The sequence below is a fragment of the Tenrec ecaudatus genome, chromosome 4 (assembly GCF_050624435.1).
Source record: "Tenrec ecaudatus isolate mTenEca1 chromosome 4, mTenEca1.hap1, whole genome shotgun sequence".
Lineage (NCBI taxonomy): Eukaryota > Metazoa > Chordata > Mammalia > Afrosoricida > Tenrecidae > Tenrec > Tenrec ecaudatus.
This window is the reverse complement of record NC_134533.1, coordinates 24,298,977-24,311,366: the sequence shown is the minus strand read 5'-3', so window position 1 is coordinate 24,311,366 and position 12,390 is coordinate 24,298,977. Positions and strand designations below refer to the sequence as shown.

At 64.9% G+C, this 12,390-nt stretch overlaps 3 protein-coding genes across 9 annotated transcripts in view; 2 read left to right on the top strand and 1 right to left on the bottom strand.

Annotated features, from left to right (window-relative positions):
- The window catches only part of DGKZ (diacylglycerol kinase zeta), a 29,445-nt gene extending 22,322 nt beyond the window's left edge, over positions 1-7,123 (top strand). For 4 of the 6 annotated variants that reach the window (XM_075545805.1, XM_075545804.1, XM_075545808.1 and 1 more), the window contains exons 8-31: positions 33-149; positions 234-305; positions 513-608; positions 776-858; positions 956-1,016; positions 1,107-1,220; positions 1,300-1,440; positions 1,745-1,823; positions 1,981-2,036; positions 2,142-2,204; positions 2,297-2,370; positions 2,449-2,560; positions 2,690-2,889; positions 3,100-3,200; positions 3,286-3,365; positions 3,513-3,594; positions 3,703-3,743; positions 4,112-4,251; positions 5,087-5,118; positions 5,286-5,329; positions 5,725-5,845; positions 5,921-5,954; positions 6,236-6,335; positions 6,485-7,123. In XM_075545805.1, the coding sequence (XP_075401920.1) occupies positions 33-149; positions 234-305; positions 513-608; positions 776-858; positions 956-1,016; positions 1,107-1,220; positions 1,300-1,440; positions 1,745-1,823; positions 1,981-2,036; positions 2,142-2,204; positions 2,297-2,370; positions 2,449-2,560; positions 2,690-2,889; positions 3,100-3,200; positions 3,286-3,365; positions 3,513-3,594; positions 3,703-3,743; positions 4,112-4,251; positions 5,087-5,118; positions 5,286-5,329; positions 5,725-5,845; positions 5,921-5,954; positions 6,236-6,335; positions 6,485-6,601 (2,160 nt within the window). In that variant the 3' untranslated portion in view covers positions 6,602-7,123. Of the gene's footprint in view, positions 1-32; positions 150-233; positions 306-494; positions 609-775; positions 859-955; positions 1,017-1,106; positions 1,221-1,299; positions 1,441-1,744; positions 1,824-1,980; positions 2,037-2,141; positions 2,205-2,296; positions 2,371-2,448; positions 2,561-2,689; positions 2,890-3,099; positions 3,201-3,285; positions 3,366-3,512; positions 3,595-3,702; positions 3,744-4,111; positions 4,252-5,086; positions 5,119-5,285; positions 5,330-5,724; positions 5,846-5,920; positions 5,955-6,235; positions 6,336-6,484 lie in introns of all 6 variants that reach the window. The other 2 variants (XM_075545803.1, XM_075545802.1) reach the window with 1 other exon arrangement.
- An 801-nt stretch (positions 7,124-7,924) lies between these two features.
- Positions 7,925-9,922, top strand: MDK (midkine). Of its 2 annotated transcripts, none has more exons than XM_075545800.1 (5): positions 7,925-8,052; positions 8,327-8,403; positions 8,517-8,684; positions 8,832-8,993; positions 9,590-9,922. In XM_075545800.1, the coding sequence occupies exons 2-5, from the start codon at positions 8,328-8,330 to the stop codon at positions 9,613-9,615; spliced, it is 432 nt and encodes a 143-aa protein (XP_075401915.1). In that variant the 5' UTR covers positions 7,925-8,052; position 8,327; the 3' UTR covers positions 9,616-9,922. The 2 variants fall into 2 exon arrangements, with proteins under 2 accessions (XP_075401915.1, XP_075401916.1); XM_075545801.1 differs by having other exon boundaries at positions 7,974-8,118.
- Positions 9,923-10,238: 316 nt separating this feature from the next.
- Positions 10,239-12,390, bottom strand: CHRM4 (cholinergic receptor muscarinic 4). The gene has a single exon (XM_075548355.1). It carries the CDS (start codon positions 12,379-12,381, stop codon positions 10,948-10,950), a length of 1,434 nt encoding a protein of 477 aa, XP_075404470.1. The 5' UTR covers positions 12,382-12,390; the 3' UTR covers positions 10,239-10,947.

Below are 12,390 nucleotides of genomic sequence, written 5' to 3'. Positions count from 1 at the left end.
CCCAGCTCAGCCTCAACCGCCCCCCCTTCCAGTACCACAGCAAGGTGTCCTGCTTCATGCTGCAGCAGATCGAGGAACCCTGCTCCCTGGGCGTCCACGCCGCTGTGGTCATCCCGCCCACTTGGATCCTCCGTGCCCGCAGGCCCCAAGTGAGTCGGACTGCCTGCTCCCTGGACATCCCCAGCTCGGGTCCCCGGCCCCTGCCCGTCCCTGACCCACTGCTTGTCCAGCAGAATACCCTGAAGGCAAGCAAGAAGAAGAAGAGAGCCTCCTTCAAGAGGAAGGCCAGCAAGAAAGGGCTCGAGGTTGGACCTGGGGCTGCCCAGGGTCAGGCAGGGGGTGGCGGGTTCAGCCTGGGGGGTGGGGGGTCATGCTGGGCTTCAAAGACCCTGAGGAGGGCAGGCAGGCAGCTGTGCATGGCCTACCAGAGCGGGTGCAGGAAGGTGGGTGCTGGGTGGGCTTGGATCCCGTGGGCCAAGGAAGGGGCCTCGCAGCCCTCTCTGTCTCCCAAGGAGGCCCGCTGGAGACCCTTCATCATCAGGCCCACCCCGTCCCCGCTCATGAAGCCCCTGCTGGTGTTTGTAAACCCCAAGAGTGGGGGCAACCAGGTAGGCACAGCCCCGTTTCTGGGGAGAAGGGCAGGTTGGGGGTGTCAAGCTCACCTCCCAGCAGTTATTTTCCCTGGGTCTCAGGATACCCTGCCCTCTCCATGCCCCTTCCCCCACCACATACACTTCTCACCGCTGTTTCCCCCAACCCACCCCCGTCCCCACAGGGCGCAAAGATCATCCAGTCCTTCCTGTGGTACCTCAACCCCCGGCAAGTCTTCGACCTGAGCCAGGGAGGGCCGAAAGAGGCGTGAGTCCCTGCCACGGCTCGGGATGGTGGGGGGCTGGCCCAGCTCTCGCAGCCCCAGCGCATACCCCCTGACCTCACACCTGCCCCCCTCCCCCAGGCTGGAGATGTACCGCAAAGTGCACAACCTGCGCATCCTGGCCTGTGGGGGCGACGGCACGGTGAGCCTCCCCCCGGCACAGGGTCTGGGCTCGGCCTGGGCCTCCCTCGGAGCCTGATGCAGGGGCCCCTTCCCTCTTGGCCCTCTTCAGGTTGGCTGGATCCTGTCTACCCTGGACCAGCTGCGCTTGAAACCGTCACCCCCTGTGGCCATCCTGCCTCTGGGCACCGGCAATGACTTGGCCCGTACCCTCAACTGGGGTGGGGTAAGATGGCCCCTGAGGAGGGCAGGCGGGCTGGGCAGCTGGGGGCTGGCCAGCTGCTCAGGCGGCCTCCTCCCGCCAGGGCTACACGGACGAGCCGGTCTCCAAGATCCTCTCACACGTGGAGGAAGGCAATGTGGTGCAGCTGGACCGCTGGGACCTCCATGCCGAGCCCAACCCCGAGGCGGGGCCTGAGGAGCGTGACGAGGGGGCCACGGACCGGGTGGGTCAGGGGGTGCCCTCTCAGGACTCTGAGCCCCTCCAACACTCATGTTGGTGGACCTTAGACGTGGGGACTACCCTTCATGAGGAGGGAGGCCCACGCGCCCCTCGCCACTTCCCTGAGCTCCTGTAGCTTGTCAGGACGGGTGCTGGGCAGAGGGTGCTGCAGGCGTGGGGTGGGTGGGTGCCTGTTAGCCCCCTCTATGGAGGCCTAGATGACGCACTGTGGGTGGAGCTGATGCAGGGGAAACCCCGAGTGGGGGCCCCCATCCCCGTCCTGACCGGCGTCCCTGGGCCTTTCCCAGTTGCCCCTGGACGTCTTCAACAACTACTTCAGCCTGGGCTTCGACGCCCACGTCACCCTGGAGTTTCATGAGTCAAGAGGTGAGCCGCCTGCCGGCAGCCGTGAAAACCAGGAATGTCCCCAAGGAGACTCAGATTTGCCCTCACCAGTACAAGACGGTTGTCCCCAATCCTCTGCCCTTGCCCTCGCCTGGGAAAGCGAGTGACTGTCCCTCCCTCCTTAATTGTCTCCCCCCAGAGGCCAACCCGGAGAAGTTCAACAGCCGCTTTAGGAACAAGATGTTCTACGCCGGGGTGCGTCTGGGGTCTGCCCCTGGGTTTGATGGGTCTGGGACCACTTCCCGGGTCGCGGAGAGGGGCAGGCCAGTCATCACTTGGTGACACCTCTACCCTCCACAGACAGCCTTCTCCGACTTCCTGATGGGCAGCTCCAAGGACCTGGCCAAGCACATCCGAGTGGTGGTGAGTGGGGCATAGCCTGGGTGTGGGCTGGGGCGGCATCTTGGGCAGCTGGCAGCCGGGGTGACCCTCAACCCCTCCGCTCTCGCCTCCAGTGTGATGGCGTGGACCTGACCCCCAAGATTCAGGACCTGAAGCCTCAGTGTATCGTCTTCCTGAACATCCCCAGGTGAGGCGGGCAGGCCGGGTGGGGGTTGGTGGGGGGTTCCAGCCGAGTCTGACCTCTGCAGCCCCCACTGCCCTTCAGGTACTGCGCGGGCACCATGCCCTGGGGCCACCCTGGGGACCACCATGACTTTGAACCCCAGAGGCATGACGATGGCTACCTCGAAGTCATAGGCTTCACCATGACGTCCCTGGTGAGCACTGCCCCTACGCTGCCCACCCTGGGCTGGAGGGTCACCTCGGCCAGCCCACCAGTTGGACCCCCCTCTGGCCGGAGAGCCCCCTGAGGGGGCACTCTGCAACCCAGGCTTCCTCTGCCGCAGGCCGCGCTGCAGGTGGGGGGTCACGGCGAGCGGCTGACACAGTGCCGGGAGGTGGTGCTCACCACCTTCAAGGCCATCCCAGTGCAGGTGGACGGCGAGCCCTGCAAGCTGGCTGCCTCCCGCATCCGCATCACCCTGCGCAACCAGGCCACCATGGTGCAGAAGGCCAAGCGACGGAGCACTGCCCCCCTGCACAGCGAGTACGTCTCACCGCGCCCCGACCCTGGGCCCCTCGGGCGCTGAGCCTGCCCCTGCTCCCCCTGCACTTCGTACCTCCTGCCATGGTCCGGACACTAGGAAGCCGGGGGGGCCCTCCCCTCCCCTGCTGAGCCTGCCTGCCCATCACCCCCCTCCGCCCTGCCCCCTGGGGAGGCCCCTCCGGGCTGAGCCTGCCCCTGTCCCACCCCCAGCCAGCAGCCCGTGCCTGAGCAGCTCCAGGTGCAGGTGAGCAGAGTCAGCATGCACGACTACGAGGCCCTGCACTATGACAAGGAGCAGCTCAAGGAGGCTTGTAAGTGGGTCGGGGCCCGGGGGGAAGGGGTGACAGCCAGCTGGTGGGTATGGGGCTGCAGCTAGCTGCTTCTTCTCTCCTCCAGCTGTGCCCCTGGGCACTGTGGTGGTGCCCGGAGACAGCGACCTGGAGCTCTGCCGGGCCCACATAGAGAGGCTCCAGCAGGTGTGGGGAAGGGGCCTGGTTGATGTGGGGTATGATCTGGCTGGGTGGGGGTGGGGGGAAAACTATTTGCATGGGGCGGGGCCTCTTGCCCTCCAGGCTCCCAGCCTAGTCCTCTCTAGGCTCCACCTGTGCTGTCCTCTCCCATAGGAGCTGGAAGTTGCTGGAGCCAAGTCTCCGACAACGACAACAGTGGGGCCCAAACTGTCCCCCAAGTGGTGCTTCCTGGATGGTGAGTCCTGCCCTGAGGGTTCAACTCCTGGCAGCTCTGTCCTTCCTATGGGCCCCTGGCCCTGGGCCCCTGCACCATCAACCAGCTCACTGTGCTTTCTCTTCACAGCCACCACCGCCAGCCGTTTCTACAGGATCGACCGGGCTCAGGTGAGCCACTGCTGCCACTGGGGCTGGGGGTACCCCCGGCCTGGGAGCAGGCTGTTAGCTGGGCTGGCCGGCCTCTCACCCACCATGCACTCACCCTTGTCTGTGGCCATGGAGAGGGTGTGTGCCGGCTGCCAGCAGGAAAGGGAGCCCGTGTGCCTGGGTGGGTGGGTGGGAGGGCCTGGGAGCACAGGTGGGATCCAGGAGACGGGAGCAAAGGAAGGCCCTTCTGGCCAGCGACTGCCCCCCGGATAGTGGTTGGAGAGGTAAGGCGGGTCTAGCAGGGCCGACCTTCTTGGCCTAGGTGCTCAGCAGCTAAAGCTTCTCCAGGTCGACCAGCCAGCTTGATGCACCACCCCCTCCACCCACAGGAACACCTCAACTACGTGACTGAGATCGCCCAGGACGAGATTTATATCCTGGACCCCGAGCTGCTGGGGGCATCGGCCCGGCCAGACCTCCCCACGCCCACCTCCCCTCTCCCCACCTCCCCCTGCTCCCCCACTCCCCGGTGAGTTCCACAGGCCCAGCTGGTGCCTCCTAAACACTCCATGCCTAGCCCTCCCCTACTTCCAGACCCGCCTCCAGCAAGCTGCCACCAGCCTGCCCACTGCTGACCAAAGGACAGCCAAGTGAACCTGCCCGCCACCCACCCATGGCATGGGCCTCCCCGGCCCTCTCGGTGCCCCCGCCCAGCGTTCCATGGTCTGGGCTTCACCCCTGACCTTTCACCCGCACACCTAACCCTTTACCAAGCCCTGCCAGCTCCTCCAACATCCCAGCCCTCCTCCTCCCCACCACCACCACACCCCCCTGCCTCCATATCTCTGTGGCTTGGGAGGCACATGAAATTTCAGCCCAGCTCGGGCCTCAGTCTCAGCTTAGAACCTTCCCTCAGCACAGTGGTGCTCAGTCCGCATCTGGCAGCCCCTGACCTCTCCTTGCTCCTGTCCCCTCGGGCCAGCCTCGCTGTCCTGAGACAGCCCACGTTGGCCCCCTTTACTGGTCCCTCTACCAACAGACACTCACCAGAGCTCCCTGCCCCCACTCGATTCTCCGTGGAGGCTTCCCCCAGGACCCGTCACCCTGTCACACTCCCCTGCCCTGTGCCCCAGATGCCTTGTGTATCGCAGAGTGTCTGTCTTGTGTGCATCCCGACACTAGACTGTGAGCTCTGAGAGAGCAAGGCTGTGGTCCCTGCTGTAGTCCTGGCTCCACGTCAGGGCCGCATGTGTAATCGGCACTCAATAAACTCTTGAAAAAAACCAAGGGCGGCCAGGGCCGAGCGGGGGGGGGGCCTGTCGACCTTGCTGACACTTCACACCCATGTCCTGCTCTGTCCGCAGGTCACTGCAAAGGGATGCCGCTCCCCCGAAAGGTGAGGCCTGGCCCTCATCCCTCGAGCGTCGGCCACAGGCTCTCTGGGGTGGGCAGGGCGGACCCAGACACAGGCACACAAGGCCCAGACGGCCAACTCGTTGCACATGGTGCCGTGGGTGTGCTCCCTCACACGCCCTCAGTGTGACAGGCAGGTGTTCTGTGCAGGTGAAGAGCTGATTGAGGCCGCCAAGATGAGCGACGCCTGTAAGGTACAGACTTCTGTCGCTGCTGGCCTCAGGGCTGCAGAAGGGCACAGCTGCTGGCGTCCCTGCGCCTGGTCAGGCCCTGTCGTCGGCTGGCCTGCTTCCCCTACTCTTGGTTCCTGGGGTAGACCCTCACCGCCCGCCCCTTGTCCCTGGCCAGACTTCCTATTGGAATAGCCAGCCCTGTGCTTAGGAAGGAGCCACTAGCCCCAGGGCTCTGTTTCAGTGCTAGAGGGGAGAGGGGTCTTCCCCCTGGTGCAGGGTGAGGGGAGGCCTGTGTGGGAGTGCACAGCTGCACAGCAACAGGCCCAGGGCTGGCGGACACAGCTCTGCTGGAGGGCCGGACACTGGAAGGAGGGGTGGCCTGGTGGCGCCCAGCCCCACTGCCTCCTACTGCACAGCTCCAGGAGCTGCACCGTGCCGGAGGAGACCTCACGCATCGCGATGAGCGCAGCCGCACGCTCCTGCACCACGCCGTCAGCACAGGCAGCAAGGAGGTGGTCCGCTACCTGCTGGACCATGGTGAGCTCTGGGCCCTGACCCGGTCAGGTGGTGGGCAGCGGCCAGCCAGCTTTGACCCCCTCCCCTCTCCTGCAGCCCCAGCCGAACTCTTGGATGCTGTAGAGGAAAAGTGAGTTATCTGACTGGTAGAGGGGACCCCCCCACCCCATCCCCTGTTACCTTGGAAACCACCTCATCCTACCCCTGCCCCGCAGGTCCCTCCCAGCTGTTCCTGCCATCCTCTGGGCAGCCATCCCCATGTCCCATCACCTTGCGCGCTCCTGCCCTGCCCAGTGGCCTTCCAGAGATTAAAGGGGAGGGAGGGGTTGTGCACGCTTGGAGGGGTTGTGCACGCTTGGGGAAGCAGAGCAGACAGTGGCCAAGCTTCCCAGCCCACTGGTGCTCCCCCAGTGGGGAGACTTGTCTGCACCAGGCGGCGGCTCTGGGCCAGCGTACCATCTGCCACTACATCGTGGAGGCTGGAGCCTCACTCATGAAGACAGACCAGCAGGTGAGCAGCCAACAGGGCTGGGGCACCCAGCCCAGTTCCCTGAACTCCAGCCTGCGGGGACAGGGAACAGATCCTAAGGAGCTGGCGCTGGCCCCCAGCCCCCTGCCTGTTCCTGGTGCCCAGCTAGGCTGACTGCTCCCTTTTGGCAGGGGGACACGCCCCGGCAGCGGGCTGAGAAGGCCCAGGACACAGAGCTGGCTGCCTACCTGGAGAACCGGCAGCACTACCAGATGGTCCAGCGGGAGGACCAGGAGACAGCCGTGTAGCCCTGGGGGCACGCCCTCCCTGCTGTGTTCCACCGGAATACCACGGGGGTACACAGACCCCGGGGCAGGCGCTCCAGCGAAGCTGTCGGACCCTGGGTGGATGTGAAGGCCCTGAGGGTCTTGCCTGCCCCCAAGGGCCACAGGAAACAGGACCGGGCTGGGCCCGCCTCACCCTTGGCAGAAGATGCCTTCCTAGAGCTGGGTGACCCGGGACCAACAGAGGGACCCTGAGGTGGGGTCGTGGAGGGAGCCGTGGGGAAGCTGGGCTGTGGGGAAGTTTCCTGAGCTGAGCACTCAGAGGCTGGGTCCCACAGCCTGCTCCCAACCGACCCCCCCAGCACCTAGGGCTTATCCCCGGAAACAATCTGCTGCACTTGCCTGCCACCACCTGCTTGGCACCTCCTCCAGCGACCCTCCTGCTGTACCCAGTCATTTCACCAGGCCTGGGGCCTGGGTGGGGTGGGGCTCAAGGTGACATGTTTACAGCTGGGTGTGACTCAGTAAAGTGGACTTTTTTTCTTTTCTGCTCTCCTGTTTCTTTTGGGTGGTGGGGCGGTCCTGGGGGCGCGTCGTGGGTGGTTCTCCCGTGGGGGTAGACACCATCTGCACAGATCTTTTCTGGCGGGGCTCTAGGTCCTCCCGAGGCCGGGGCCTGCCCAGGAGCTGACCTCGGCTAGCGGCCTGGCTCTAGCGGTGGGGGAGGAGCAGCTTCCTCCGGCTTCCCGCTTCCCGCTGGGACTAAAACAATGGAAGTGAAAGAGGTGGGCCCTCTGCCCCGTGACCCCTCCGCGCGGCGGCGGCGGCTGAGTCTGAACCTTCAGTTTTACCAAACTCCTGAAGCCCTCCACCCTGTCTCCCCTGGCCGCGGCCTGCCACGAAAGGTGCTGCGTCCACTGCGCCCCCCGGTCAGGGCGATTTATCGAGTCCCCAGGCCTGGTACCCCACACAGTGAGCAGAGATGCCCCCTCCCAACTTGGAGAAACGCCCCTGGCCCACCACCGAGGGGTCCAGCGGGCGGGGAGGCCAGGGGGCAGCAGGGGCCCGCGGGGCGCGGGCGCACCTAGGCTCGTACGCAGACAGGGACTGTGAGGCCCGCGGCGGCCGTGCGGGAAGGGGGCAGCCACGGGATCGGGAACAGACTGGGGCGGAGGGAGCCCGAGACGCGGGTCCCCGGGCAGCGCTGCTCCGCACGAGGCAGGCCCGGGCCGAGGGGCACCGGCGGCGGCGCGGCCACGGGGCAGGGGCGCGCGGCGGGAGCGGAGGCGGGGACGCCGGGTCGGGGGCGGCGCGGGCTTGAGGGGAGGGGGCGGGTCCTTCCCGGTGGGGGAGGCGGGAGGGGCGGGGGCCCATGTGACCGGCTCAGACCGGTTCTGGAGACAAAAGGGGCCGCAGCGGCCGGAGCAGGACGGGCCGGAGCCAGGAGGGAGCTAAGCATCGCGGACAGCGAGCGAGTGAGCGCTCGGGGCACGCGGGGCGCGGCGACTTCGGCCACTGCCGACACTGGGGACAGCGGCCGGGTGGGGATCTTGGGCCCGGGGCATCCCCCCACCCCGAGAGATGTCCCCGGCCGTGCGTCCGAGGCTCGCGGCGGTCCCCTCTCGTCCTCCGTGGCGCCTCCGGCCTGGGGGCCTGGAGAATAGGGGTCGTGGGCTGGGAGAGCCGTGCACGTGGCGTCCCCCGCGGAGGGGGACCGTAGGGCAAGCTGACCCTTGCTTTTCCCTCCAGGATGCAGCACCGAGCCTTCCTCCTCCTCGCCCTCCTCGCCCTCCTGGCGCTCACTTCCGCGGCGGCCAAAAAGAAAGGTGAGGGTCCGTACAGAGGAGGGGGTGCTAAGAGGCGGCCTGGGGAGCGCGCGGCACACCGGCGGAGAGCGCCCCGCGCCCGGGCCCTGATCGCTGTTGCGCGCGTGTTGCAGACAAGGTGAAGAAGGGCGGCCCGGGCAGCCCGTGCGCCGAGTGGGCCTGGGGGCCCTGCACCCCCAGCAGCAAGGACTGCGGCGTGGGTTTCCGTGAGGGCACCTGCGGGACCCAGACCCAGCGTATCCGGTGCAGAGTACCCTGCAACTGGAAGAAGGAGTTTGGAGGTGAGGTGGGCGCTCCCGAAAGGCGGGCACGGGCGCTGGGAAGCCTGCGGAAGGGGCTGGCCTGGAGGGCTGCGGGAGGAGGGGCGTCGGGGGTATTTGCGGGCAGGCTCCAGGTGGCCCCACTTCTGAGCCCAGCTTTCTTCCCAGCCGACTGTAAGTACAAGTTTGAGAACTGGGGGGCGTGCGATGGGGGCACAGGCACCAAGGCCCGCCAGGGCACCCTGAAGAAGGCGCGGTATAATGCCCAGTGCCAGGACACCATCCTCGTGATGAAGCCTTGCACCCCGAAGACCAAAGCCAAGGCCAAAGGTCAGTGAAGGGGTGGGCTCCCTGCCGGGGACTGTGCCCCACCTATGAAGGGAATACTTAAGCCTGAAGTTCTGGGTGGGAAAGCGCACCCCCCCTCCCCCTGCCCCCCCCCCCCCTGCAAAAGAAAAGCTCCTCACTGGAAGGAATAGAAGGGGCTCCTATTTAAGCCAAACTAAAGAGAAGGCTGGGAAAGTGACCCCTGAGGGCTGGGCTTTGTCCTGTCCCCAGCTGGAGGGAGCATCTGGTCAGGTCAGATCAGGGTGTCCCCTCCAGTGGCTCCTAACTCACCCCCAGCCTGGAAAAACCAACAGGGCACCAGCCACTTCTCAGATGGCTGTTGCAAGGGCCACTGGGACTTGAACTCCTGTCTTCTAGTCCCAAGAGAAGCCTTGGGTCCCCTGGGTAGAGAAGGTGGAGGCATTGCTATGGCCCCTGTCCCTGCAGCTGCTGGGGGGGGGGGGGTGTTCCCACCCTTCCAGAACCACTAGGGGGCAGCGCTTCCTCTCTCCCCTTGGGTCTGTCTGGGCTTTGCATCCCTGGGTCTCCACTGCATCACCTGAGCCCCACTAACAAGGTGTGTCTGTCTTGTTTCACAGCCAAGAAGGGGAAGGGGAAGGACTAGAGGCCAGGTCTGGATGCCCGCGCCCCCTGGCCTGCCCCTTCAGAGATGTCACCCACCAGTGCCTTCGTCTCACTCGTTAGCTTTATCAAACACACCGGCCTCTCCCCTGCCCCCCACACTCCCCACCCCACCCCTACACACACTCCAAGTGGAGAGGGACTAGGGTTGGTTTCTGGAACGCTCCAGGCTCCTCCCAAACGGATTTCACTCGTCCACGCTCCCCACAACCTTTTGTACTTCCCCACATGGCGCCATTACTAAGAAGCAAATAAACCGTTTTCCGTCCCAATAAAAGCTTTTTTTTTTTTAATATACAAAAGCCCCTTCCCAGGGAGTTTGCTGTGGAATTTGGGGTGGGGGGGCATGGGGAGAAAGACAGGCTGGTGGGAGGAACCAACCATGTTGGGGGCCGAGGGTTTGCTCCCCCAGCTCATGGAATCAGCAGGGATGGGTGATGGCGGAAATGTCTCCCAGGGCCCCTCCCTGCCCCATCTGTGAAGCCCACCACCCCTCATCTCTTGAGGCTGGGGCCCCTCTCCTCAGCCCCACCCAGGCACACATCTTAGGGTCCAGCCCACGACCAATCTTGAAGGTTCTACTCTGGGCTACCTGCCTGCCGCCCCCACACTGGTGCTGAAGCACCCCATTCCTTCCCTGGGGACTCTGAAGAGGCCAGAGGATTGCTGGCCAACCCTGACCCACCCCACCCCCGTGGGGCCCGTGACCAGCTCTCCTGGAGCCCCGTTGGGGGTTAGCCTTCAGGCTACGTAGTGCTACCCTGGCCTGCTGGCTACCCACTCCTGCATATGGAGAGAGTGTGCTGCAGGGCACACCCCAGCCAGAGCCTGGCTGAACAGCTGCAGGAGACTCCTGCCACTGGAGTGGGATTTGGGGGGGAAGGGATGCGGCTACATGCGGGGTACAGGGGTCCAAAGCACCAATTACAGCAGAATGGAGGATGTCACCTCTCTTCAGGCTTCCTCCCTGGCCCCGAGCCTCTGCTCCTAGGACTGCCCCTCCTGGGTGGGGGTGGGGGGATCTGGCCTTCTCCGTCAGGTGCCATGTTGATGGACTTGAGGGGCACAGTGGGCAAATGCCCACCTAGGTCAGTGCTCCCTGCAGGCCAGGCAGCCCCTGGGGCTGGATCTCCACGGTGTGAGCCAGCGAAGTGGTCTCAAATCAGTCTGGCCAGAGGCTCACGAGCTCTTCGGGATTTCCGTTCTCTTAGCTGAGCGGGGTGAGGTGCCCCCCCCCACCTCCGAGTCTCTGCACCTCAGCAGGGGAGCCATGAGGCTCCCCAACACGCGCGACAGCCACTGGCTCCTCACCTGCCTACCTGGCGGTGCCAATGTTTCGGTACTGGCACAGCAGCAGGTGCCTGAAGGTTTTTTTGAACGTGGCGTTGCAGAGGGCGTAGCAGGCGGGGTTGATGGTGCTGTTGACGTAGCAGAGCCAGTAGCCGATGGACCAGACCGTGTCGGGGATGCAGCTCTGGCAGAAGGTATTCACCAGGACCATGACGTTGTAGGGCGTCCAGGTGAGGATGAAGGCCAACAGGATGGCAAAGATGGTCCGCGTCACCTTGCGCTCCCGGGCCGCCATCTGCCGCTTCTTGCGCACCTGGTTGCGGGCGATGCTGGCAAATTTCCGAGCCACGTTGGCCGCCGGACGCATGCCAGCCGGCGTGGCAGGCACAATCTCGATGGCTGTCACACACTCGTTGCCCGTCTGCTTGGTCACGATCTGAATCTTGGACCATTTGGAGGTCGGGTTGAGGGCCCGGGGCTGGCGGGCAGGAGCGGGCGTGGCAGGCACCGTGGTCTCCACGGTGGAGAGCTCCGTGGGCAGCCGCTCCTTGGTGTTCTGGGTGGCACTGCCTGAGCTGGACTCGGATGTGTCCTTCTCAGCCACCGGACGCGGAGGGGGTGGCAGGGCCGGTGGGGGCGCCTCCTCCAGCTTCCCATTGGGAAGCTCTTCCCGAGCCACTTCCCCCGCGGGGGGCTTCTTGACGCTCTGCTTCATCAGGGGGCTCTTGAGGAAGGCCAGGGGCTTGGTCTTCTTCTCCTTGGGGCCTTCCGGCCGGTGCTTGTGAACCCGGCTGCGGCTGGCCAGTGAGATGTGGATGTACAGCACCGTCATGATGACCACGGGCAGGTAGAAGGCAGCGATGGCCGTCCCGAAGGTCACCGCCGGGTTGGACAGGAACTGGATGAAGCACTGGTTGTCGGGGACTGTCCGCTTGCCCACCACAAACTGCCAGAACAAGATGGCGGGTGCCCAGAGCACAAAGGACAGGACCCAGGCCGCTGCGATCATGAGGCCCGCCATCTTGGTGGTGCGGCGGGCTGGGTAGGTGAGGGGCTTGGTGACGCAGAAGTACCGGTCAAAGCTGATGATGAGGAGGTTCATGACAGAGGCGTTGCTCACCACGTAGTCCAGGGCCAGCCAGAGGTCACAGACCACGGCCCCCAGCGGCCAGTAGCCTTTGATGATGTATACGGTGTAGAGGTTCATGGAGAAGGCCCCGATGATGAGATCGGCACACGCCAAGCTGAACAGGAAGTAGTTGTTGACCGTCTGCAGCTGCCTGTTGACCTTAATGGACAGCATCACCAGGATGTTCCCCACAACGGTCACCAGGCTCAGGGAGCCTGTCACCGTGGCAATGAATACCATCTCCACGGTCTCGTAGCGGTTGTGGGCTGACGTGACCAGGCGCACAGACTGGTTGCCGGCGCTACCATTGACTGGTGTGAAGTTTGCCATCTTGGTGAG

What these genes read in the sequence shown, in the direction of transcription:
- CHRM4 (XM_075548355.1), bottom strand. Translation starts at nt 12,381, where the DNA reads ATGGCAAACTTCACACCAGTCAATGGTAGCGCCGGCAACCAGTCTGTG.
- MDK (XM_075545800.1), top strand. Translation starts at nt 8,328, where the DNA reads ATGCAGCACCGAGCCTTCCTCCTCCTCGCCCTCCTCGCCCTCCTGGCG. An exon ending in CGCGGCGGCCAAAAAGAAAG is followed by an intron (nt 8,404 to 8,516) that starts GTGAGGGTCCGT and finishes CGCGTGTTGCAG; the next exon opens with ACAAGGTGAAGAAGGGCGGC. An exon ending in CTGGAAGAAGGAGTTTGGAG is followed by an intron (nt 8,685 to 8,831) that starts GTGAGGTGGGCG and finishes CTTTCTTCCCAG; the next exon opens with CCGACTGTAAGTACAAGTTT.